At 42.1% G+C, this 25,530-nt stretch overlaps 1 protein-coding gene across 1 annotated transcript in view; it reads left to right on the forward strand.

Annotated features, from left to right (window-relative positions):
- The window catches only part of Rala (RAS like proto-oncogene A), a 51,946-nt gene extending 44,218 nt beyond the window's left edge, over nt 1-7,728 (forward strand). Inside the window, exon 5 of the mRNA XM_075970150.1 lies at nt 5,821-7,728. Coding sequence (XP_075826265.1) covers nt 5,821-5,943 — 123 coding nt within the window. The 3' untranslated portion in view covers nt 5,944-7,728. The remainder of the gene's footprint in view (nt 1-5,820) is intronic.
- The last annotated feature ends 17,802 nt before the right edge of the window (nt 7,729-25,530 follow it).

Here is a 25,530-nt window from a genome sequence, read left to right on the forward strand (position 1 = left end):
TGGCTTTGGCTCTTGAAGACTCCCAGGAGAATGTTCTCCGGTCTCTGTGTACTGTGACTATCCAGAGGAGCCTTTTAAGCCCACTATGCAGGCTAACTGTTGGTTAATCCTAACAAGCACACATCCTTAAGGCTCACCACTAGAGACTTTTCCAGAACAGGACCTGAGCATTTGCCTTTCTAGAAAACTCCTATATGGAATCACATTGATGTAGATGGCCTCAAGTTTTTGTGGATTAGTCTGCTTATACTTAGAAGTCTATAATCCTGATCCAGAAAGCATAAAGTAGGCCAGGTGTAGTGGCATGACCTTCAATCCCAACACTGAGGAAGCAGAGGCAGGCAGATCTTTGTGAGGTCAAGGCCAGCTTAGTCTACTAGTTACAGTGAGACCTTGTCTCAAAAAGAAATACTCACATATTCACTAAGAAAATTGAGGCATAAACATAAAGCTAAAAAAAACGTAAGTTCTTTTTGTTCAGCTGTGTCTTAGTTAGGGTTTCTATTGCTGTGAAGAGACACCATGGCCACGGCAACTCTTCTAAAGGAAAACATTTAATTGGTAGCTTACAATTTTAGAGGTTTAGTCTGTCATCATCATGAGGGGACATTGCTCCATGCAGGAAGACATGATATTGGAGAAGGAGCTGAGAGTTCTACATCTTGATCAGCAGGCAGCAAGGAAGTGAATTGTCTCACTGGGTATAGCTTGAGCATAGGAGACCTCAAAGCCCACCCTACAGTGACATACTTCTCCAACAAAGCCACACTTCTTAGTAGTGCCGCCCCCTATGAGCTTACGGGGGCCAATTGCATTCAAACTGCCACAATCTGTAATAGATATGATGGTGTCATTATGATTGAGTTTTTTTTAGAAATGTGGTCAGATTTTTAATACTTGTGTACAGTGAGTCCTACAATATTTCTGTTCCATATACTGTATTGGTTTCCTGTAAGATTATGTCAAATATTTTTTAAATTTTATTTATCTACTTATTCTATTTTTATGTGCATTGATGTTTTGCCTGTCTGTTCAAGTGTTGGATCCTCTACAACTGGAATTACAGACAGTTGTAAGCTGCCATGAGGGTCCTGGGGTCTCTGGAAGAGCAGCCAGTGCTCTTAACCTCTGAACCATCTCTCCAGTCCTTATGCTAAATATTTTTAAAGTACTTATAAAATGTATTTTAAGATTCAGTGTGAGGGAAGTGAAAGGAGAAATTAAACACTGTTGTTACGTATGCATATCACTCTTCCTAATTGTCTTAAACAGCTCATGAACACACTAAGTGACTGGGACTGAGGGGAAAAGGAAGAGAGGTAGCAGCAGTCCACAGAGATGAGCTGTGCTGACACAGCCATGTGGTCGTCATCTGCTGACCTCAGAAGACATGGAAGTGAGGTCAGAGCTCTTACAGGACAGTGAGAAGACAGCCAGCAATCTACCAAAGACTACAGTCCAAAAAGGAAAAAATATGTAGATGGCTTTGCATTTGAAAAGGAGCTTAGTCTTACCTATATAAGCAGAAGTACTATTTAAAAATATGTAATATTTTTTAATCCATTTTATTTGGGAAAAAATGAAGATATACATTCTTGGCAAGAATATAGAAAAAGCCTCATGTTTATAGAAGGGCAATGTGATGATTATCAAAATTATGACCCACTATTTCAAATTCTAAAAGTGTATTTATCCTAGCATGGACAAGGGGAAGTGACAAAAAGTCCCACTCCTAACCAAGAAACTGTTTGAATTTATGATAACTAGGAGAGAGAAAAATCAGTTTTCTTCAATGTACTGTCACTGGGTATATAACTATACTGCAGGGTGGGTCCCGTGCTCAGGAGTACTTGGCTAACACAAAAGAGACTCGATGGGGTTTTTTTTGAAGGGGGGGGGGGTATTTTTGTTGAGAGGGATATGTGTTTTGATTTGTTTTCGTTGTTTGAGAGAGAAAATGGAAAAATAAACTTGGGTAGTTAGGGAGATGGGGAAGTCTGGCAGGAGTTGGGGGAGAGAAAGAATATGATCAAGGCTGGGCGGTGGTGGCGCACGCCTTTAATCCCAGCACTCGGGAGGTAGAGGCAGGCGGATCTCTGGGAGTTCGAGGCCAGCCTGGTCTACAAGAGCTAGTTCCGGGACGGGCACCAAAGCTACAGAGAAACCCTGTCTCGAAAAACCAAAAAGAAAAAAAAAGAATATGATCAAAATATAATATGAGATAATTAAAGCCAATAAATACAAAAGTATTGAAATAAAGCATTAAGATTTATTTTAGGTAAAATCATATGCATATATATATGTATAGATATATATACAGTGATGGTCATTGAAACAATATTTATAGATGCAAAGACTAGAGCTCCATGTGTCCAATAACAGAACAGTCTTAAGACACGATTAGTCTTTATAATGAACCCAGCCGTTGAAAGGAAAAGTACTTGTAATCACCGAGCCATCTCTCCCCCAGCACCCACAAGTTTTTCGGGTGCTCAGCAAAAGGCAGGGATTCTTTCTGTGGTGACCAAGTGCCCATCATGATAGTGTCCTTGTGTTCCATCATCTTTACAAGAAACCATTTTCATATGACCCTGCCAGCCCAATTAAAACAGCCGTTAGAACTTGCAAGAAAATGGTGAACCGTGGCCACCTGTGAACCTGCTCGTGCCTTGATTGGCTCATGCTGACTGTCCATCTTCTGCAAGTCTGAAGTCCCTTTTTTCTGCCTATCTATCTAGTGGCTTTCATACCTTTTGGTTTGTATCTACTTTATAGTAAGAACATTAGTCCTTTGTCCACTTCATTTGTTGTCATTATTGTCTCCTAATCTGCAGCCTGTCTTCATTCAGCATTAATTTAATTTTAATCATGGAAAACTTGGAAGAACATGCTGTCAGAATTTGGGTGTTTTATTTTGTGATTTCTGGGTTGCATGGCTTAGAGTCTTTGACCATTCTTAGGTGTGTGTGTACTTTCTTTTTGTGTTCGTTTTTATAATAATAGCTCCTTAGTTTTCTTGAAAGTTAATGTAGTCTGTGGTGTGAACTCAGGGCCAATAAATACTTAAAAGTGGAAATAGTGATGAGGGCAGTTCTTATTTTCAACCACAGATATTTTAAGTCAAGCATGAGCCTTTGGATATTTTCATTATGCGAAGAGGGATTTCCTCTGGTTGTTCATATAGAATTAGAAAACCAAATTTCATACATACTAGGTTGCCCTAAAATGAAAAAAGAGGATGGAGCCAGAGAACAAGATGGGAGGAAGGGGAGAGTATAGTAAAGAAAAAGAAGTTGATGCGTTGATGGTCCTTCAATTGGGGGAGTATTAGGTATCTGGTTCCTTGTTCCTTTTCCCTAGTTTCTGTTTCTGTTAGTTGGCACTTGAAATGGGACTTTATATCTAATGCCAATTTAAATATTTTCTACCATGGTTTCTAGTTTTGGTAATTTCTAAAAGAAGCTTACTATACATGTAAGCCTTCCCTTACATCCTTTTCATAGTGTACTGTGTCTGTCGGCAGTAGAGATCAGTACTGGGTCTCTCTCATGGAGGCTTGGTCAGAAGGGAGGCTTCCTACTGGAGCTAGTCCCATCTGGATAGACGCAGAGGCTTCTGAAATCTCTGGGAGAAGTAGAAATTCAACAGTGGGGTTTATGCTGTTGTGGTGCTTCAGCACTGGATGTTCCCCTCCGGAATTTACCCTTGTCTGCTGCATCATTGGTTTCTATAGCATCCTCACTTTCTTGTCTCAAGTTTACATTTCTTGCTTCAGCTCAAAAATCAACTGTTCTCCTAAGAATCTTTGGTTCCATTTGATAGATTTGTTACTCAGCAGCCTCAACCAGAGAATATTTGCTCATTGCTTCTCAACCAGAGAATATTTGCTCATTGCTTCTCAACCTGAGAATATTTGCTCATTGATTTTTCACTGAACAAGAACAAAGAATACTTTTTTAAAAAAATAAAAGAAACACTCATGAATTCACATCGTTAACAGTTCAGATTTACTATCATAGAACCTTACCTCTTTGAGGTGACGTTCACCCTGGAAATCCTGGCTTCACAACAACAGAATGGCTCCTGTGTTATCCCAGTGAATTACTTTCACAGTAAGCCAGAGTGTTTGGCTTTATTTTTGTTGTTACTGGAGTTTGGGGTATGTATATATACGTGTGTGCGTATGTGTGTGCATGAGTATTTGTGGGCATATATGTGGGCATAAGTATTTGTGTATGAGTGTGTGTGAGTGTGTGTTTGTTACTCAGGATCACAACTAGAGTCTCATGCATTCTAAGCATTGTTGGGTCCTTATTGTTGATGGACTTTTGTTTTTATCTTTATTCATCCGTAACACCTAAGGTGAATTTGCCATATACTGTGTTCCAAAAATTCTTATTCTTGAAATAACGCTTTCCTCTACATGATTTGTGTCGTCAACTTAGAATGTAGTCATTCTTGTTTCCAATTTTCAATTTTCAATAATTTTTATGTCTTATTTCAATTTTATGTACAAAATTGTAATTTTCCCAGGTAGAAGTTACATACCAGAGTACATTCAGAGGTGCCCAGTGGTTCCAACATCCCATTGCTCTTGAAGATAGTGTCCTAAGAAGTCAGTGGTGTTTGCTCCATCATTCAATTGTTTCATTTTTGCAGATGCAGACAGATGTGCATGTCCTGCTCCTCCCACACAGGTGCCATTCTCCATACATCTGTACCTGGCAGTCCTCAGTTGGTTTCCCTTGAGAACTGAAGGCATGTTAAGAAAGCATGTCAGACATTGCAGTCATTGTCGCTTAAGGTGTATGTGTACATACACATGTGACATGCTATCTTTTATATTTCTTGGGGGTTTTTTAGTCTTATTTCAGTTGGGGTTTTTTTGTACTTTTTAATTCTATAAGTGGTAGCTGAATTTCTTTAGAAAATTCAAACATTTGTTAAAGTAGATAGGAAGTTGATGACTTTAGGGCATCAAGACTTTAAAAACCAAGGATGTTAGAATATGGAATGTGAGAGTTAGCCTCCCCTCTCACACTTAGCATACTGTTTTTCGTTTTTCTAGGCCTTTCTTTGTTAGAGGACAAAAGATTTGTAATTGAAATTTAACATCTCAGTTATTTCACTAGCAATTTTTGTTACTATGCTAATTTTTTCATTTTAATAATTACCATTAATTAGCAAAGTACATTTGTTAATCAAAGTGCTCAAAGTATATATTTCTATGGTCTGTATATACCATAAAATGGATGGTTCAGCTGTTCAGAGCACTGACTGCCCTTGTGGAGGACCCGGGTTTAGTGCCCAGCATGCATGTGACAGTTCACAACGACCTGGAACACCAGATCCAGTGTTCTGGCCACATCAGGCACAAGGCACACCATTGGTGCACATGCATACATTTAGGCAAAACACTCGTGCAACATAAAATAGAAATAGCCTTTTAAAAATACGTCATGTAATCATTTGAGTTTTATCTTGGCCCTATCATTACTATATAGCAGTTTTCATTGGAATCTTGAGAACTACAGTAAATAGGTGGGATTTGTTATACAAACATTTTACCAAGAGGTACATGTCATTCAGAAAAGTTGCTGGGTTTTTTTCTCAAGCTTCTTGGAGACTCCAGCTTGCTGTGTGCTTTCCTCTGCCTGTACTCGCCAGGGTCCAGGGCAGCACTTGCCATCCTGTGAGTGGCCCTGGGCCATCTCAGGAAGGAACTCCTAGATAGGATTCCTTCATTCCCAGGTTTGCTGCTGCAACACAGAAGCACCGAGTTCCTGCTGTTGCTTATTTTATTTACTTTCCTTTTTCTAGGTATTTTTTGATTTAATGAGGGAAATTCGAGCCAGAAAGATGGAAGACAGCAAAGAAAAGAATGGAAAAAAGAAGAGGAAAAGTTTAGCCAAGAGAATCAGAGAAAGATGCTGCATTTTATAATGGAAGCCCAAACTCCTTTCTTATCCTGACCATACTAATAAATGTAATTTATAAGCATTGCCATTGAAGGCTCATTGACTGAAATTACTCTAACATTTTGGAAATTGTTATGTGTCACTAAAAGCATGAATCGGAACTGCACTGGAAGTCAAATTCACTTAAAAAAGAAATTGTGTGGCTTCACCAAGAAGCAGAGCTCAACTTATTTCATAATTGCCTACATTTATCACAGTCCTGAATGTAGCGTGTAAGCTTGTTTTGGGGGGGGGGGGGGCAGTCTTTCTTGAATTGTTAATCAAGAGGTAAGATGGGGTGGGTGGGAGGAACGGCCACTTCCTCTGATGTTTATTATAAAGCTTAAATTTTATATTATTTTAAAATGTCTTGGTCTTCTACTGCCTTGAAAAATGACAGTTGTGAACATGTTAACTGTACCACTTTTTAAACTGTTGTTATGCAAATCTAGAAGAAGAAGTTACTGGCATGGTTGTTGCATATAGTAAAACTGAGAGTAATTCATCTGTGAATCTGCATATTAATTACCTGGTAATTAACTTAGAAAAATGGTGTGAACTTATACATGGACATTTTTGAATATGCCTTAATTTAGAAACTGAAAATAATCCAGCTACATCATTCTGGGTGTGTTCTCACTAGCACTTGGGGCCACTCACTGCCCACATGACCGGTTACAAGGTTTTATCTTGCCAGGCAGTGTAGAGCTACAAGGAAGATTCCTGAGAAGTGTGTGTCTGCTGACCAAATTAAAGATGTGTGCCATACTCTGGTTCTGAGAGTTCCAGAGCTCTGTCATTGGTTTAATGAGCTGTAAGGTAGTTAAAGATAAAGGACCAGCATATATTCATACGATGGCTTTAGATTATGGGCGTGAGTACCAAGTTTGAATGAATGCTCCTTTTGTATAGAATGCTGGTCCCCAGTCATCACTTTCTGCAAGTGATGTGCGTTTAAGTGTTAAATCTCCTGGGAGCAGGGAATAGGGAAGACCATCAGGAGAGCTAATGTGGTTTTGCACTGGGACACTTGAGGAAAAGTGCTTGCCACCTGTCAGTTCTAAATGTGTACTCGTGAGGTTACAGTTTGGGCGTTAGGAGGAGTCTTTATAGTCTCTTTATGTTCATAATGAATACTGTACCTATATTTCCTAAGGTTAACATGAAGCAGTCGAACATGTTAGGCACACACTGACCAATGTCAGACTGTGATGTTTCCGCTGCAAGAATTCAAGCATGCTGTTAGGAACATAATTTCAATGGGAAGTAAACCACTATTAGATTTTTCTTTTCCTCTGTGGGGCTAAGACACTTGATTAAACAGTTTTTCTTGTTGCACAGTCAGAATTTCATCAGGTCAAAGAGATGCTCAGGCGTTCCAGGAAACAAATGTGTACATGAAACTACCAGAGACAGGCGTTCAGGAACTCAGCTGTCTAGATACTACATTCAGCATATCATAAATACTTCTCTTTAAAGGGTTTGATTTAATGTTTTCACAGGCTAGGCCATGTGCGCGATTAGAGTTCCCTGTGTACCCCCAGCCAGCAGGCCCAGCATGGCTGTGTGCACTCATGCAGTCCTTGTCGAACCAGGGTCCTAACCATGATCGTGGCCGTTTGCTTTGAGACCTTTCCCTCTCCTGGGTACTAGGTGCTATGAAGCCAGCTGACAGAGATGCATCACATGTCTTAGGCTGATGCCACTACCCGGTTCATTTATTTGCAATTTGAGCCATTTAAAGACCAATAAACTTCCTTTTTTAAAAATGTCTGTGGTGTTAATTGATGTTTACAGTGTGGTGTTTTTACTTTACCCCCGGGGCATCTTGATCAGAGATGAAAACAGCTGAATCTGTTGAGCCTTCAGTTTGGAGACCTTCGTGTACTGGCAGATTTCTCAGAGTTTGGCAGTGTTGGTGCTCAGCTGTAGTCACTGTCAGGATGGGAGACTCCTGTGCGCAGCTGCCAGCAGGGGCTCTGCACTGTCATAAAAATCTCAGCTGCCTCTAAGCTCCAGAATAACAGATGGCACATTTACATCTGTTTTCTAATCAGAATGTTCCAAAGACAGTTTTGCTTCGAAAGGAGGGTAGGAGTGACCACCCTGTTACCTTTTACATTGGCTATCTGCTAAGTCATGGCCATTAACTGTTGAATCAACCTTAAGTTAGAAGAACACAGCCTTTCAAACGCAGTTTACCTAAATGCTTTAACTCACAAGCAGTGATGGAAGGAGTGTATTTGTATTAGAGCCAGAATAATTCAGCGAAACCCCGTGAAACACGGTGCTGATTTGTATGAGCCCATCGTGTTAGGGTAAGCTCGAGGCTAAATCAGAATGTCATGTCTCATTTTTAACTTCAGTTGCCTCAGTGAACCTGAGGATGGACTATCAAAGCATTCAGGGCTCTCTTTGCAAGTCCCTTTGGGAGTCCAGAACATCTCAGTAGTACATGCCTTCAATTTTCAGTGGCGTTTTGGGTTTACCTGTTCTGGCTGCTGCTGGGAATATGCCAGCGAAGGGGAGATGGGGTAAGGGCGGTCCCAATTGCTGCTAAGAAAGTGCCTACACACCGCATGCACAAGGAGAGGATGTGACGCTACAAGGTCTGAGATGAAACGTATTTCTCCTTAATGTTGTTGCTAATCCTTTCAATAGTAGCATTTACCTTCAGGTAAAATACGGACCTTGAAGATTTAACTTAACTGGCAGAAATAGGTGCCCTTGTTAGCCTTTATTTTGCACATAAGGAATGTGGGGCATAGAAAAGGAGGACCTTGAACATTTGGTCCTCCTGCCTCAAGTGCTGGGATTGGAAGCACAGACCACATAGGATGCTGGGGATCAAATCCAAGAACTCAAGCACTCTGCCAACTGCTTCATAAAGCCCCAGGCCCCCAGTTCATACTCTAAAAGCAGAGTGGATCTGAGGTTATATATAAAAAAAATCACTTCAAGTTCACTAAGGTGGAAATCGCCCACAATTTTGCAGCATTGAAGGGTTGTCTTTAGAAAGCTGGCAGATGTTGCTATGTAAACAGAAAGGGTCCTGCTTGCATCCTGGTTGCTATGCCACAGGGAGGGAAACTGCAGAGCTCAGCCTGCAGTCAGACCTTCTATTTCCCATTACAGTAAAGAAGCAGCACGGACCCTTCATCCCACAATAGTTTACTGTAAAATCGTTTCTTAGAGCTAAGTTCCAGTAGCTCTGCACACAGCTATTGAAGTGTTTGTGAGGGGTGGGTGGAGCTTTTAGTTATCCATCAGTACTGAAGAGCCTTTCTAGGCATGAGAAAGGGTGAAAAGGGTTTAACTTTTTATTTGTTATTTCTTTTTGGTGCTGGGAATCAAAAGCAGGACCTTATACATGCTAGACTAGCACTCTGCCTAGTGATCTGTATCCCCAAAATCTATTTTAGAGAAGCTTCAAGCCATGATAATTTACATGATTAATCTGATAGGACAAAATTGCTTTTATCAAAATCCCCAAGGAAAACACCTAAAGCATTTAAATACTTGAATGCAACTATACTCCTAAGGGCGGGATGTTTGAACCAGCCAAGAAGCCTGGAAGCTTGAACTGAAAGAGCAGAGATGGCATGTGGACTTTTGTCTCCAGCGTCCCTGTAACTGTTCCAGTTACTGCCCCCTCTTTCCTAAGAGTTTCTGTGTGACACCATTTAACACTGATTACACCATGAAATAACTCATGTCTATTTTATTTGGCATGTTGGCAAAAAAGAAAAAAAAAAAGGAACTAGAAGACTAGATGAAGAGATCCAGAGACTCAAGTTGTCTCCCTTCAGTGTTTCCTGAATCTGAGAGGGCCCTGCAGAAACCAGGGGGCCTTGTCATCTAGAGGGGCCAGATCAGTACTTAATAATCCTGTGCTACTGGGTCCTTGCTTCTTCTACACCCTCCAGTAGCAATCAACAACAACCAGGAATTCCTGTGTTTGGTTTTCATAACTGGATAATAGGTTCTCCACCTATACAATAGCCCAGATTAAGCCCAATTAAAAAGTAAAAAACCAGTTTATTTGGTCAAAGCATTCCCGGGTGACCCTCCAACCCCCAGAGACCAAGGTGGGGAGGTGGACAAGAGAAAAATCACACAACCAGTCTAAAGGAGGGGGCTTAAATACCCTGCAGTTGAGAGATAGTGACGTGTCTGCTACAGACTGGGTCTGCACCCAAGTATGGTATGCCCCTAGACAGGGTTCTGAGCAGCTAGCAGCTTCCAGGGTAAGAGCTGCCACCTCAGAACTGGACCCTTGGTGGTTTCTCTGAGAAGGCAGGATTTGGAGAGGGAGAAATGGCTGGATCAAGCATGGGTGAGCTGGAAATTCTAACCAAACACCCTGTACTTGCCTAGCATTCTCGAAGCACTAGGTTCAATCCCCAGCTCTCAAAAACACCACTTACCAAGGCAGGGGCGTGGGGATTAGAAGAGTTAGTAAAAGGCACGAAGGCATGAGTGAAAACAATAAAATAGAAAGCATAGTGTAGTGCTGGGAGGGAGTTCCAGAGAATACTGAAATTGTCCGCGTTTAATTTCCATTTGCTTAAAATACCCTGATCCCAAAAGGTAGGAGTAAGATTTAAAAAAAAAAATTTTTTTCATTAACATGAAACAAGAAAATGAACAGACCAGTTAAAGGTTGTAGGCTACATTCTTAGTTAAACATTCTGTTGCTAGAAAGAAACAGGTCATGCTCACACCCTAGACCAAAATATTCTGCAAGCAAACCGCTCCCTGGGTGGAATCCATTGTTATCTCCTTAAGGGATTAGGGACTTAGTTGGAATCTTATACCTTTGTTTGGAGTGGAAACAGACAATAACCTTGAAGGAATAGAAGTTCCAAGTCTCTGACCTTTGGTCTAGATGGAAATAGGCTCACATTTTTGGGCCTCCACAGCCAGAAAGAAAAATAACTGATGACTGACGTAGGGAGGGTTGTAGTCAGACTTCCTTTGGACTGCCAGCTCCTGAACAATGACACAGAGACTTTTTATTAATTATGGAAGCTTGGCCTTAGCTTAGACTTGTTCCCAACTAGTTCTTTTTTTTTAATTTATTTATTTATTAAGGATTTCTGCCTCCTCCCCGCAACCGCCTCCCATTTCCCTCCCCCTCCCCCAATCAAGTCACCCTCCCTCATCTGCTCGAAGAGCAATCAGGGTTCCCTGACCTGTGGGAAGCCCAAGGACTGCCCACCTCTATCCAGGTCTCCTAAGGTGAGCATCCAAACTGCCTAGGCTCCCCCAAAGCCAGTACATGCAGTAGGATCAAAAACCCACTGCGATTGTTCTTGAGTTCTCAGTATTCCTCATTGTCCTCTATGTTCAGCTAGTCCGGATTTATCCCATGCTTTTCAGACCCAGGCCAGCTGGTTCTTAAAACTTAAATTAATTCATTTATATTAATCTAACATTCTGCCACGTGGCTTGTTACTTCTCCTTAGTACCCTATGTTCAACTTCCTTCATGCCTGGCTAGTGAGTCCCCTGCCTCTCAGATTCTTCTCAAGAGTTCCTATCTCTCCCCAGAAGTCCTGCCTATCCTCTCTTGCCTAGCTGTTGGCTGTTCGGCTCTGTATTAAACCAATGAGAAGGTGCCTTAGGCAGGTGAGGTGAAACAGAGACATCTTCACACAGTGTGCAAAAAGATTATCTCAAGAGAAAATGGAATGTGAAGGCCCAGGAAAGAAGGACAGGATTTTTAATCTTCCCAACAGAAATGAATGATAAATGTGCCACCTGACATGGAAATTATAACTGATTACAGGTAATGTCATGCTATATTCTTTAAATATGTGCAAGTACCACACCTCAATTTTAAGCGTTAGCTAGGTTTACAGTGGTACACAGCTACGGAAGATGCTCACTCAAGCCCAGGGGTTCCTTACTGAGCTGGGGAAAGCCTAGTGTATTAAAAAGTTAGGGAAACATATATACTGAGGAAACAGATTTTAAAATAAGTTTACTATACCACACACACACACAAAGAGAGAGAGACAGAGAAAGAGCAACAAACATATCTTTGCTCACTGAAGGCCTGGAGGAAAATGTGAGACTGGGGATGGAGATTCTCTTTGGTCTCTGATGTGAATGTATAAATATTCTGACCTAGTGAAAACCTTTAGTGTGCTCCCACTCACTGACTGAGACGTGAGACAATCCAGCCTCCCCGTGCTGTTTTGTTTTATGGTGAGGTTGTATGTGCATATGCCCATGTGTTTGTAAACATGTGCTCTTTTGTGTTTGTGCATGTATGTGTACATACATATGTGGAAGTCGGAGGTTGACAGTGCATGCCTTCCTCAGTCACTACCTTAACTTTTCAGGAAGGGCTTCTCACTGAACCTGGAGCTCATCCTAACTCTGCACCCCCAGTGTTGGTGCTACAGATGTGTGCCACCACACCCAACTTTTACATTGGTACTAGTCATCTGAACTCAGGCCTATATAGCCATCACTTTGTCCACTGGGCCGTTATCCCACCTTCCTTTTGGGGATTTTGGTAACAAGGAGGCAGGGGGATGATGTAACCAATGGCAGTACAGTTGTATCTTGCCAGCTGTGTCTCCTGAAGGTCAGGTGCCCCTTTGTGATTAAGCAGCCTTAAAGCTGTGGTTAGGTTGTTCCCGCTGTTTCAGGAAGTAAGGCACCAGGACATCCTCCCACGCATGTACACTAGCAAAGGGTCCACATCCTCTCAAGTCCAGATGTCATTGTGTTACCACTTGCATTGGGTCTGTTCTAGAGGACCATGAGAAGAAAGACCCTAGGAAGGAGACCCTATCCACTATGACTGGGAAGAGAAGAAGGGTCACCCTGCTCCCTGAATATGCCATTCACCTCACAAATATTCACTAAAAACTCCTTTAAATCACGCAACTCCGAGGTCACTAGCCTTGGTACAGCATACTCCAGTCTCTATCATTGGCTTAGCATTGCTCTACAAAATAAACTTTTGTTTTAAACCATCTAGATCTCCTGATCGAATTCTTTCCTTTAAGAAGACAAGAGCCAGGGGATTTCTAGATTATTTTATTGCTTGTTTCACAAGAACTCACAGCTATGTGTTACTGAAGAAGTTCACTCTTGAATTGTTCCAAGGTGACTGGAGGTAGCAACTCATAGAATTGGGCTAGTGCTAGAGTTAGGCTCTTAGTTGTTTCTGTGGAAAAGCCTCAATGTCCAGCATGATGCTATGGGGAGCTGAAAAGAACTTTTAGGCCTTGAGCCGTGGTAAGAAGAAGTTAGGTCATGGGGGAGTACCTTTCTAGAGGACTATGGGCCACATGTTCACAGGTAGCAAGCAGCTCACAAATACATGAAAGTGGAAACTCCTAAGCTTGGAAGGAAGACCTCCCCCTCCATGATGAATCTGGAATTCGTTCAGTCTTTCATTCATTACCTCATTCGTCAACTTTTCCAACTTAAGTTTTTCTTAATAATTTTAAAATCTTAATTAAAATACAATTACATTGTTTCCCCTTCCCTTGAGTTTCTCCAACCCCTCCCATGTCCTTTCCCTTCCTCCCTTTCAAATGTATGGCCTCTTTTTCTTTGAGAACTATTATTTTATACACAGACACAGACAGACACACACACACACACACACACACATGCATGTACAACCTGCTGAGTCCATTTGGTGTGTGTGTGTGTGTGTGTGTGTGTGTGTGTGTGTGTGTGTTTTCAGGACTGGTTACTTGGTATTGGATAGTCCCTTAGGGGCCTCATCCCTGGGGAAGACGAATTCTCCCTCTCAGCAGTCCTTAGCTTCCTATAGCTCTTTGTCTCGGGGTGGGGCCCCTTCTGCCTTCCCTCATTCGTGTTAGCCTGTCTATTAGTGCCGCCCTTGTTCAGGCATTCTTTAGGCAGCCATGCTGATGAGACTTCATGTGTATCATTTCTAGAAGACATGGTCTCACAGCCGACTTCCTGGTCCTCTGGCTCTTAATCTTTCCACCCCTTCTTTTACCGTGTTCCCTGAGCTTCAGGAGCAGAAGTTGTGCTGTAGATGTATATGCTGGGGCTGGACACCCAACTGTCATTGTTCTCTGTATTTTGACCAGCCGTTCTCTATGATGGTCTCCATTGGCTGCAAAGAGAGGTAAGAACTACACTTACGTGTGGGTATAAGGATAGTGTGGAGTGCACTTCAGGACTATGCTGGTCTAGTAAAGTTAGTCAGTCCTCAAAAGGGCAGCCTCACCAGGCCTTGGCAGTTTGCAAGGTTCCTGCCCTAGGCATGATTGCTCTCCTGTTGGCCTTGAGTTCAATGAGACAACTGTCGATTGCCACCTTGAGGAATATCTTTCCACGCTGTTACTGAGGTTCGAAAAGAACTAGCCTCCATAGGCTCATAGATTTGAATGCTTGGTCATTAGGGAGTGATGGTATTTGAAAGGCTGAAGATGTGTGGCCTACTTGAAGTAGGTGTGGCCTCGTAGGAAGTGTGTCACTGGAGGTGGGCTTTGAGGTTTCAAAAGCTCAAACTAGGTCCAATGTCTTGCTCTGCCTGCTGCCTGCAGATCCAGGCAAATCCTGCCTGTAGAACTCTCAGCACCAAGTCTGCCTGTGTGCTGCCATCCTCCCTGCCGTGAGGATCATGGACTAAACCTCTGAATCTGTAAGCAAGCCCCAGTGAAATGCTTTTCTCTATGAGAGCTGAGGTGGTCGTGGAGTCTCGTCACAGCAATAGAACAGTAGCTATGGTCACTGCTGCGGTTCATACATACCATGTCTGTATATGGCAGGACAATTGACTGCTTCCCCAGCTGGGCAGTTTGCACCACACCTCTTGGCACTATGAAAGCTAGTCCACAGCTGAGCATTGGAAGATCAGTGACGCACAGACCCTCTCTCTTTACTGCCTTCCTTTTCTGTGTGCACTCTTGTATGTAAAGGTGTGTATCTGCATAGGCACCCATGTTTATGCCCATGCGTGTGAAGGCCAGAAGACAGCCTCAGGAAGGAGTTCAGGCGGCTCCTACCTTGTGTTTTACTGCCCTGGGAACACACCTGGTGGGCCCAGCTGGTCAGCAAGCCCCAGGAGTCCACCCTTCTGCACCTTCCTGGCACTGGCTTTACAAACCTGAGCCACTGTGTTCGGCTCCTTTTTCCAAGTGTTCGGAGGATTGAACTCACGCTGTTGTTCCTATTTAGTGTGTATTTCACCCACTAAACCATATCCCAGCTGTTTGCTGCCCCCATTCAGGTCCAAGCTGAAGAACTTCACCTAATGCCTGCTACAGCTTCATTCACGCCATACCAGCTCTGGCTCTTGGGTCCCTCTCCCAGCCCCATCCATGCTGGACACAGAGGTGACACTGAACTGCAGGGCTGCTTTTGCTTAACCATTTCCCATTCTTCTTGGGATAAACACATGACTTCAGAAAAGGGACATTGAAGGCGTGGTTGAGTAAAGTATCTTGAGCTAGTTTGCTTCTCCTGCTGGGTCCAAGGTAGTCACGAGGGTCCTCATTGTTTGAAGCTACCACGTCTGTGGTGACTTTCCAGCAGCAACAGGAAGCCAAGGATGGAGGCTGCCTGGGTCCCACAGAGCTGAGACTGCCGCTCTCCCTGTCAGACATCTCACTTCCTTCCTGGAACTGTGTTTCCACCCTATCAGTTTTCTGGAGCCTTTCCCATTTCAGGACCATCTCCTGATCTGACCTTACTGCAGGGAAGCTTTCTCCTTGGCAAACACCACTTATCTCCTACTTCAGTTTATTCCTCTACCTCCCACTCTTCCTTCCAGACAGGCCCAGTTTTGCTAAAGAATAGAATCCGAGGAAGAGCCGCAAGGCCCAGCCTATCTCCAGCTGGAGATGGGTGCATCGTGCCGATTGTCTAAGCAAACAGGAAAGGATGGTCCGCTGGGCTGTCGGCTGGATCCGATGCCCATGTTTCCAGCCAGTGGATTGGAGGCAACACCTGCTTCCTGACTTCAAGGAAATGTTTATGTTAAAAATAGACATGCAGAGTAGTTGCCCTAAACCAGTTAGTAGTGATTTCCCTGGGGAGACGTCTTTATGGCTGATAGTCACCCTGAATGCGAGCTAATACAGACCTCACTCAGGGGAGAGGAACTTGGCTTCTTTGTTGCTGATTTTTCCTTTGAGGTGGGGGTGCTGTTTTGTTCTGTGGTGCTAGAAATTGAAACATTGTACAGTCTAGACAAGCACACTTCCCCTAACCTGTGTCCTCCGCCCTGAACTGGACTGATTGTTGAGCCATTGTGTTGGTCAATGTGGAAGATTCCTTCTTTCTGGGCATCCTCTGGGGAATGAAGCCTTTTCCTCATATTTGAGCTAATTGAGCTGCAGTTTTTGTTACTTGAAACAAAAGCTTCTTAACTGACGAATGAGGGACGTTTCTCCTCATGTTTCAGATCAGAGCTTCCAGTAACTGATCATTACTTCTTCAGAAGCCTCCAGAGCTTTGTTTTGTGCTGTTTTTCCGAAACGGGTGTTGTCTGTGTGCTACAGACCAGCTTTGAGCTGCCGATCCTCTTCCTCGGCTCCTGCATGCTGGGATTATAGGCCAATTCTGCCGCACCCCTCCCTGTGTCTTTACATCTTGTCTTGTCCTGGTGCCGTCCAGGGATGAATGCATGTGTCGGGTGAACAGGGCTGGCTCAGAGACTGAACAGTAAACAGGAAGCACATCCTGACAAGATGGGGAGAAAAACACTTCATGAACAATGTAAGTCTCAGAAAGTGCCAGTGAGAAGAGGAAACACCCAGAAAGAAAGAAGTGGTGAGTCCAGAGGCACCGAGTCACTAACTTAAACAGGGCTTTGGAGATGCCAGAGGAGCTCTTCCACTGAGCTACTTCACCAGCCGTCTGGGGGACCATTTAACCACTGCAGAGCTAGAGAGCAGTGCAGCAAGATCTCCTTCGAGCCAGTGTCAGTAAGGACCAACATCCTGTTCATCTTTCCATCCTCTTCTCCAACTACAACTTTGGGGAGCATTTTCAGATAGCCTGAAGAAATTATAATTTTGCCAATAAATACTTCCATTGTTTCTTTCGTTCCTTTCCGGGTGTTTAAGAACGAGAAGACAGATGAGTGACACAGGGTAGCAGCATTGCTCAACGGTACAGCACTGGTCTTGCATGTGTAAGGCCCTAGGTTGAACCTCTGTGTCTTAACTGTTTCTATTACTATTTTCTAGTACTGTGATAAACACCATGAGCAAAAGCAGCTTGGAGAAGAAAGGGTTCGTTCCAGCTTACATCTATGGGGTCACACACCATCACTAAGGGAAGTCAGGACAGGAACTGAAGCAGAGGCCATGGAAGAACACTGCTTACCAGCCTTTTTCCATGGCTTCTTCAGCCTGCTTTCTTATATCCCCCAGGACGAGTGCACAGGAATGGTACCGCTCACAATGGGCTGGGCCCTCCCACAACAATCATAAATCAAGATAATGCCCTACTGGCTTGCCTATAGGCCAATTCTATGGAGACATTTTCTCCATCTTCCCATATGACCCTAACTTGTGTCAAATTACCATTAAAAATAGCCAACCACACACACGGAAGGAAGGAAGGAAGGAAGGAAGGAAGGAAGGAAGGAAGGAAGGAAGGAAGGAAGGAAGGAAAGAAGGAAAGAAGGAAAGAAGGAAAACCATTCCTTATTATTTATTATTCCTTAATATCACTGGGTCTATCTTATAACATGTGTTTTCTCCTCCCTGCCCCCACACCTCTTCATAGCTGGATTGCTTGAATCAGGATCTAGATGCTGTTCACAGAGAACACTTAATTGTATATTGAAGTCTCTCATAAGTCTTTATTTTGGAATAATTTTCGATTGACAGAAAAGTTGCAGGTTATAAAGAACTTTACTTCTCCCAGACTCTCCAGCTGGCAACATAACACAGGAAATACAAGTCCCAATTATTAGATTGACAATGATAATACACAGCTTGCCTCCTTGTATCTTTCATGAGTCTGTGACAATTCTCAGGAGACAGGAGCTGAAGTTAAGCTGGCCACAGTCCCAGGGGTTCTAGGGATGTGCTTTTAGTTTTATGCCAACTTGACACAAGCTGAAGTTATCTGAGAACAGGGAAGTTCAATTGAGAAAATGCCTTCATAAGATCCAGCTGTAAGGCATTTTCTTACTTAGTGATTGGTGGGGGAGGGCCCAGACCACTGTGGATGGTGCCATCCCTGGGCAGGTGGTCCTAGGTTCTGTAAGAAAGCAGGTTGGGACTCCCTGCTAATACACAGGCTGCTCTAGCCAGGGAAACAGGCAGACTAATTGCATAGCTTCACCTCTCCCTCTGCTCCTCCAGTCTCATCCCAACTTTGTAGAACACTTGCTTACAGGGCCCCTTCCCCTCCTGTCCTATCTCCAGTGGATCACATAGATCGTCCACTCCAAGCTTTCCTCCTCCAACTCATTGATTTATCCCAGCCCCCAACTCCAGCAAGCATTCTCTAGGAACCCACAGGCCACTCCTGCCAGAGAAACAGGCAGGCTCACTTCAGACCTTCACCTCTCTCTCCATCTCCCCAAATCCAATCCCCCAGTCTCATTCCCAGCTCTGTACCAGACCTGCTGCAACCTCTCCACATTCTCTGACCCTATTCCCAGGGGACTAACTAAGCAGATCCTGGTGAAACCCCCTGTTTTACTCCCTCATGTGAAGCCTCCTCCGCCCATCCACATTCCTATGTCTCAGGTCCCAATACCTAGAAACACATTTTACCTAGAAACCCCAGTACCCACACCTATCAGGACCTACAAGCAGCACACAACTACCACATTTTCCAAAGAACCAGAGAGGAAAGAGAAACCCAGAAACAAAGGAACAAAACACTCAACAAAGGCAAGACAGATATGCCATACAGAGAGAGTTTGGGTATAGAGTTTAGTGGGTTATCGAGGAGAAAGGGAAGGGGGGAAATGAGAGGAGAAGGGGAAAGAAAAGAGAGAGGCAGAGAGCGAGGGGAAGGTATGGGGGAGAGAGGCAGTAGTTACCTCTTAAGAAGAGGGACAAAAAAAGAGAGCAGACTAGAGAGGAGGCAGGAGATCCACTTGCCTCAGCAGAAGGGAGTGGGTGGAACTTGTCTCTTAAAGGGACAGGGTACCCAGGTGACAGACCAGGCCATCAGATTATAACAGTATGTAAAATGAGGAAAGATTGTTTTTTAAAAAAAATAAATTTAATAATAAAAAGATAGATATAAACAACAGAAAGCTTACAAACTCATGAAAGCTGAACATTCTCTACTAAATGAAAAATGGGTCAAGACAAAAATTAGTAAACAAAGAAATACTTTCTATAATTGAATGAAAAAGAATATACAACATAAATAAACATATAGGACACATGATGATTGTTCTAAGAAGCAAGTTCATAGCACTAACTGCCTACATAAAAAAATGGAGTGATATCACAATAACAATTTAGCAACACATCTAAAAGCTCTAGAACAGAAAGAAAAAGTAATCATATCCAAGAGGAGTGAGTACACAGAAGAAATAATCAAACTCAGGGCTAAAAGTCAATAAAATAGAACCTTCCCCAAACAAAGAATCAATGAAACAAAGAGTTGGTTCTTTGAGAAAATCAATAAGATTGACAAGCCTTCGTACAAATTTTATACAAATTAACTAAAAGGCAGAGAGAGAAAAATCCAAATTAACAAAATTAGAAATGAAAAGTGGATCATAACAACAGATACCACGGAAACCCAGAGAGTTATAATGGCTTGGCTATAAAACCTGTAGTCCACTAAATTGGAAAATCTAAAAGAAATGGATAATTTTCTTGATATATGTCACTTAACAAAACTTACAGGACCATATAAGCAATTTATACAGATCTATAATCCCTAGAGAAATAGAAGTAGTTATTGAAAGTCTCCCAACCAAAAAAGCCCAGGGTCAGATGATTTTAGCACAGAATCCTACCAGAATTTAAAAAAGGAGTTAATGCTAATATTCCACAAATTAAAAACATAAAAAAATTGCCCAATTCATTTTATGAGGCCACAGTGACCCTGATACCCAAACCACATAAAGTCTCATCAAAGAAAGAGAATAACAGACCAATTTCCCTTATGAATATAGATGCAAAAATACTCAATAAAATACTTGCAAAATGATGTGTTCTTAATTAAGAACACATCAAAAGGATCATTCTCCCTGATCTGCCTTCATTTCAGAGAGGCAAAATGGGTCAATCAATACACATAAATGGATAAATGTAAACCCATATAAACAAACAAAAAGATGAAAACCAATTAATCATCTCATTAGATGCTGAAAAAACCTTTACCAAAATCCAGCACCCCTTCATGTTAAAAGTCCTGGAGAGACAAAGAATAAACCTCAACATAGTAAAGGAAGTTTACAGCAAGGCCATAGCCAACATCAATTTAAATAAAGAGAAACTCAAAGCAATTCCACTAAAACAGGAACAAGACAAGATTTTTTCACTCTCTTCATATCTACTCAATATAGTACTTGGAGTCTTACAGCAATATTGAAAGAGATCAAAGAATACAAATAGGAAAGGAAAAAGTCAAAGTATTACTATTTGTAGACAATAAAATAGTATATATAAGTGACCCTAAAAATTCCACTGAGAAACTCCTACAGCTGATGAACACTTTTAGCAAAGTAACTGTATACAAAATAAACTCACAAAAATCAGGATCCCTTCTATATACAAAGGATAAATAAACTGAGAAAGAAATCAGAGAAACATACCTTCACAATAGCTTTGAATAATATAAAATATCTTGGGATATCTGTAACCAAGCAAGTGAAAGACTTTTATGATAAAAACTTCAAGACACAAGAAAGGAATTGAAGAAAATATCAGAAAATAGAAATACCTCTCATTCTCATAGATCATTATGAATAACATGATAAAAGTTGTCACTCTACCAAAAGTAATCTACTGATTCAATGCAATCTCCATCAAAATTCCAGCACAATTCTTCACAAACACTGAAAGGACATTTTCCAGCTTCATATGGTACCTTAGTTTGGGTTTTATGGCTGCAAAGAGACACCGTGACTATGGAAACTCTTTGTTATAAAGGAAAAGATATAATTGGGGAGACTTTCAGTTTCAGAGGCTCAGTCCATTATCATCATGGTGGGAAGCAGGGAAGTGTGCAGGCAGATGTGGTGCCGGAAAAGGAACTGAGAGTTTTACATCTTGATCCACAGTCAGCCTAAGGAGACTGTGTGTCACACTGGGCATAGCTTGAGCATATATGAGACCTCAAAGCCTGCCCCCATAGTGACACACTTCCTCCAACAAGGCTACACCTATTCCAACAAGGTCATACTCCCTAATAGTACCACTCCCCGTGGGCCAAGCATTCAAACACATGAGTCTATGGAAGCCATTCATATTCAAGCTACCACATATGGAGAGAGAGAGAGAGAGAGAGAGAGAGAGAGAGAGAGAGAGAGAGAGAGACCGCAAACAGAATAGCTAAAACAATCCTGAATAACAAAAGAACTGTCGGATGTCAACATAATTTCAAGTTGTGTGACAAAGCTATAGTAGTAAAGTCACATGGTATTGGCATAAAAATAGACACGGTGATCAATGGAATCAAACTGAAGACCCAGATAAAAGTTCGCACGCCTATGGGCACCTGATTTTATTTTTTTATAAAGAAGCCAGGAATTCCCACTGTAATAAAGACAGCATCTTCAAAATATGATGCTGTAGAACAATCTTTTTTTTTTCTTATTTTTATTTATTTATTTATTAAGGATTTCTGCCTCCTCCCCGCAACCGCCTCCCATTTCCCTCCCCCTCCCCCGATCAAGTCACCCTCCCTAATCTGCTCGAAGAGCAATCAGGGTTCCCTGACCTGTGGGAAGCCCAAGGACTGCCCACCTCTATCCAGGTCTCCTAAGGTGAGCATCCAAACTGCCTAGGCTCCCCCAAAGCCAGTACGTGCAGTAGGATCAAAAACCCTCTGCGATTGTTCTTGAGCTCTCAGTATTCCTCATTGTCCTCTATATTCAGCCAGTCCGGATTTATCCCATGCTTTTTCAGACCCAGGCCAGCTGGCCTTGGTGAGTTCCCGATAGAACATCCCCATTGTCTCAGTGTGTGGGTGCACCCCTCGCGGTCCTGAGTTCCTTGCTCGTGCTCCGTCTCCTTCTGCTCCTGATTTGGACCTTGAGATTTCTGTCCCGTGCTCCTCTGTCTCTGTCTCCTTTCATCGCCTGATGAAGGTTAATATTTATGAGGATGCCTATGTGTTTGTCTTTGGGTTCACCTTCTTATTTCGCTTCTCTAGGAACATGCATTATAAGCCCAATGTCCTTTAGTTATGGCTAGAACCCAAATATGAGTGAGTACATCCCATGTTCCTCTTTTTGGGTCTGGCTTACCTCACTCAGGATAGTGTTTTCTATTTCCATCCATTTGTATGCAAAATTCAAGAAGTCCTTGTTTTTTACTGCTGAGTAATACTCTAATATGTATATATTCCATACTTTCTTCATCCATTCTTCCGTTGAAGGGCATCTAGGTTGTTTCCAGGTTCTGGCTATTACAAACAATGCTGCCATGAACATAGTTGAGCATATACTTTTGTTGTATGATAGGGCCTCTCTTGGGTATATTCCCAAGAGTGGTATTGCTGGATCCAGGGGTAGGTTGATTCCGAATTTCCTGAGAAACCGAAACACTGCTTTCCAGAGTGGTTGCACAAGTTTGCATTCCCACCAGCAATGGGTGAGTGTACCCCTTTCTCCACAACCTCTCCAGCAAAGGCTATCATTGGTGTTTTTTATTTTAGCCATTCTGACAGGTGTAAGATGGTATCTTAAAGTTGTCTTGATTTGCATTTCCCTGATCGCTAGGGAAGTTGAGCATGACCTTAAGTGTCTTTTGGCCATTTGGAGTTCTTCTGTTGAGAATTCTCTGTTCAACTCAGTACCCCATTTTATAATTGGATTGATTAGCCTTTTACGGTCTAGTTTCTTGATTTCTTTATATATTTTGGAGATCTGTAGAACAATCTTTGTATACTGTGCATGTGCATTGCTATCATTGTTAATAAAAAATCTTATTGGCCTATAACTGGACAGAAAGAAATTAGATGAGACCAGGTAGGTGGCAAAGCGTAGATAAGAAATATGGGTTAATTTAAATGCAAGATCTGGTAAGTAATAAGCCTGAGCTATTGGTTGAGCATTTATAATTTATATTAAGTCTCTGAGTCAGTTATTTGGGAAGCAGCTGCCAGTTATTTGGGAGGAGGCAGTTGGGACAGGAAAATGTCTTCATACAATATGGTGCTGGTCAAACTGGATTGCGCTTGTAGAAGAATGCAAATGATCCATACTTATTGTTCTGCCTAAAATTCAACTCTAAATGCATCAAAGACCTCAATATAAAACTAGATGCTTTGAACCTAATAAAAGAGAAAATGGGGACTAGCCTTAAGCTAATTGGCACAGGAAAAGACTTTCTGAAGAGAACACCGATAGCACAGACACTAAGACCAACAATTAATATGTGGGACCTCATGAAGCTGAAAAACTTCTGCATGGCAAAGGACACACACCATCATTTGGACAAAGCAACAGTCTTGAGAATGGGGAAAAAATTTACTACCTAAAAATTTGATAGAAAGGTAAAATACAAAATATATAAAGAACACAAGAAACTAGATATCAAGATAACAACCCAGTTTTTAAAATGGGGTGCAGATTCTAACAGGGAATTCTCAATAGAGAAAAGTCAAATAGCTGAGAAACACTTAAAGAAATGTTCAACATCCCTAGCCACCAGGGAAATGCAAATCAAAGATTTTATCTTACACCTGTCAGAATAGCTACAATCAACAGAGCAAGTACCAGCTCATGCTGGTGAGGATGTGGTGTAAGAGGAATATATTGCCAGTGGGAGTGCAAACTGGTACAGCTGCTATGGAAATAAATGTAGCAGTTCCTCAGAAAGCTGGAAATAGATTAACCTTCAGAACCAGTTAATCCACTCTCGGGCATAAATCACACAGACACTTGCTCAACCATGTTCATTGTTACTCTATTCACAACCAGAAATTAGAATCCACCGAGATATCCCTCAAGAGAAGCATGGATAAAGAAAATGTTTTACATTTATACAGCTATTTAAAATGACATCGTTAAATTTGCCAACAAATGAATGGAACTAGAAAAAAATCATGCAGAGCCAGGTATCCCAGACCCAGAAAGACAAATATGATATGTATTTAAGTATATGCTGGTATTAGCTGTTAAGTCAATGATACGCAAGCTACAATCCATAGACCTACAGATGGTAGGTAGAGAATAAAGGACCAGAGCGAACAAATCTTGTTAGGAGAGGGAGATAAACTAGATAAGGATGGAAAGCTGCATCTGAAATGGGAGATCAAGTAGAGAGGGGAAGGAGAGAGGGGACTGAGGGAAAGAATAGAGGGAGAGACAGTTGAAATCAAAGGGCATTTGAGGAGCAGTATGGAAACCTAAGACAGTAGAAACTTACTAAAATACATACATGCTTGAAAGTGATCTAAATAAAATTGCCAACTAATGGAGGAGACAGAATCCCAACTGGACATCTCTTGTCACCCAATGAAGCTTCCAATACTGTGATTAGAGTATATCTAATTGAGTTGTGGGTGGGGCCCCGTGGACTCCCCAAACAACCCAAGCTGTTTACAAGACTATAAGTTGTTCTCCTTACTCCACAAACTGACAACAGGGCCCTATTGCTGAAGACAACACCCATATTGTTGAGCGGGTGCCTATATAGTCTTCACCCCTGTGTTCCAGCATCTTTAGTACAGGAAGATACTTTATACTCTGTCAAAGGTGTAACATAAACACCAGATCAATCACAAGTCCTTTATCCACAATGGTGTAAGATATGCTAGGGCAATGGAGGGCAAAGTTTGTGAGAATAACCAACCAATAACTTATTTGACTTAAGGCCTACTCTACTTGATGTAACCTATACCTCCTATTGCTTGGATGACCAAGAATCTGAGACAAGATAGCCCAGGGACATGGGGGAAAAAACAAACAATACTGGTCTTTAAAAAAAGAAGGAACACATTGTAGCAATAAAATGACTCCTAATAATATTCCTCTATACTCATAGATCAGGGCCTTGTTCAGCCATCATCAAAGATGCTTCCTCCTGTAGCCATGGAAACAGATTTACAGATTTAACTTGCTGGAAGAGGGAAATCAATTTTATCCTATAAAGCAACACCTCCATGGCCTCTGCATCAGCTCCTGCCTCCAGGTTACTGGCTTGTTTGAGTTCCTGTCCGGACTTCCCTCAGTGATGGACCTGGAAGTGTGAGCTGAAATAAACCCTTTCCTCTCCAAGTTGACTTGACCGTGATGTTTCATCACAGCAATGGTAGCCCTACCTAGGACAAGGGGGAAATCTGACTCTTCACCTTTGCCATCTTCTGGGGCTGCCTGAATTTCCTGTCTCCCAAGCCAGCTTCCTCCATCTTCAAAGTGAGACTCATTGAGCCAAGCCCCGCCCTTGCCTTCATGTTTGTGCCCTCTT

Source organism: Microtus pennsylvanicus, chromosome 4 (genome assembly GCF_037038515.1).
Source record: "Microtus pennsylvanicus isolate mMicPen1 chromosome 4, mMicPen1.hap1, whole genome shotgun sequence".
Lineage (NCBI taxonomy): Eukaryota > Metazoa > Chordata > Mammalia > Rodentia > Cricetidae > Microtus > Microtus pennsylvanicus.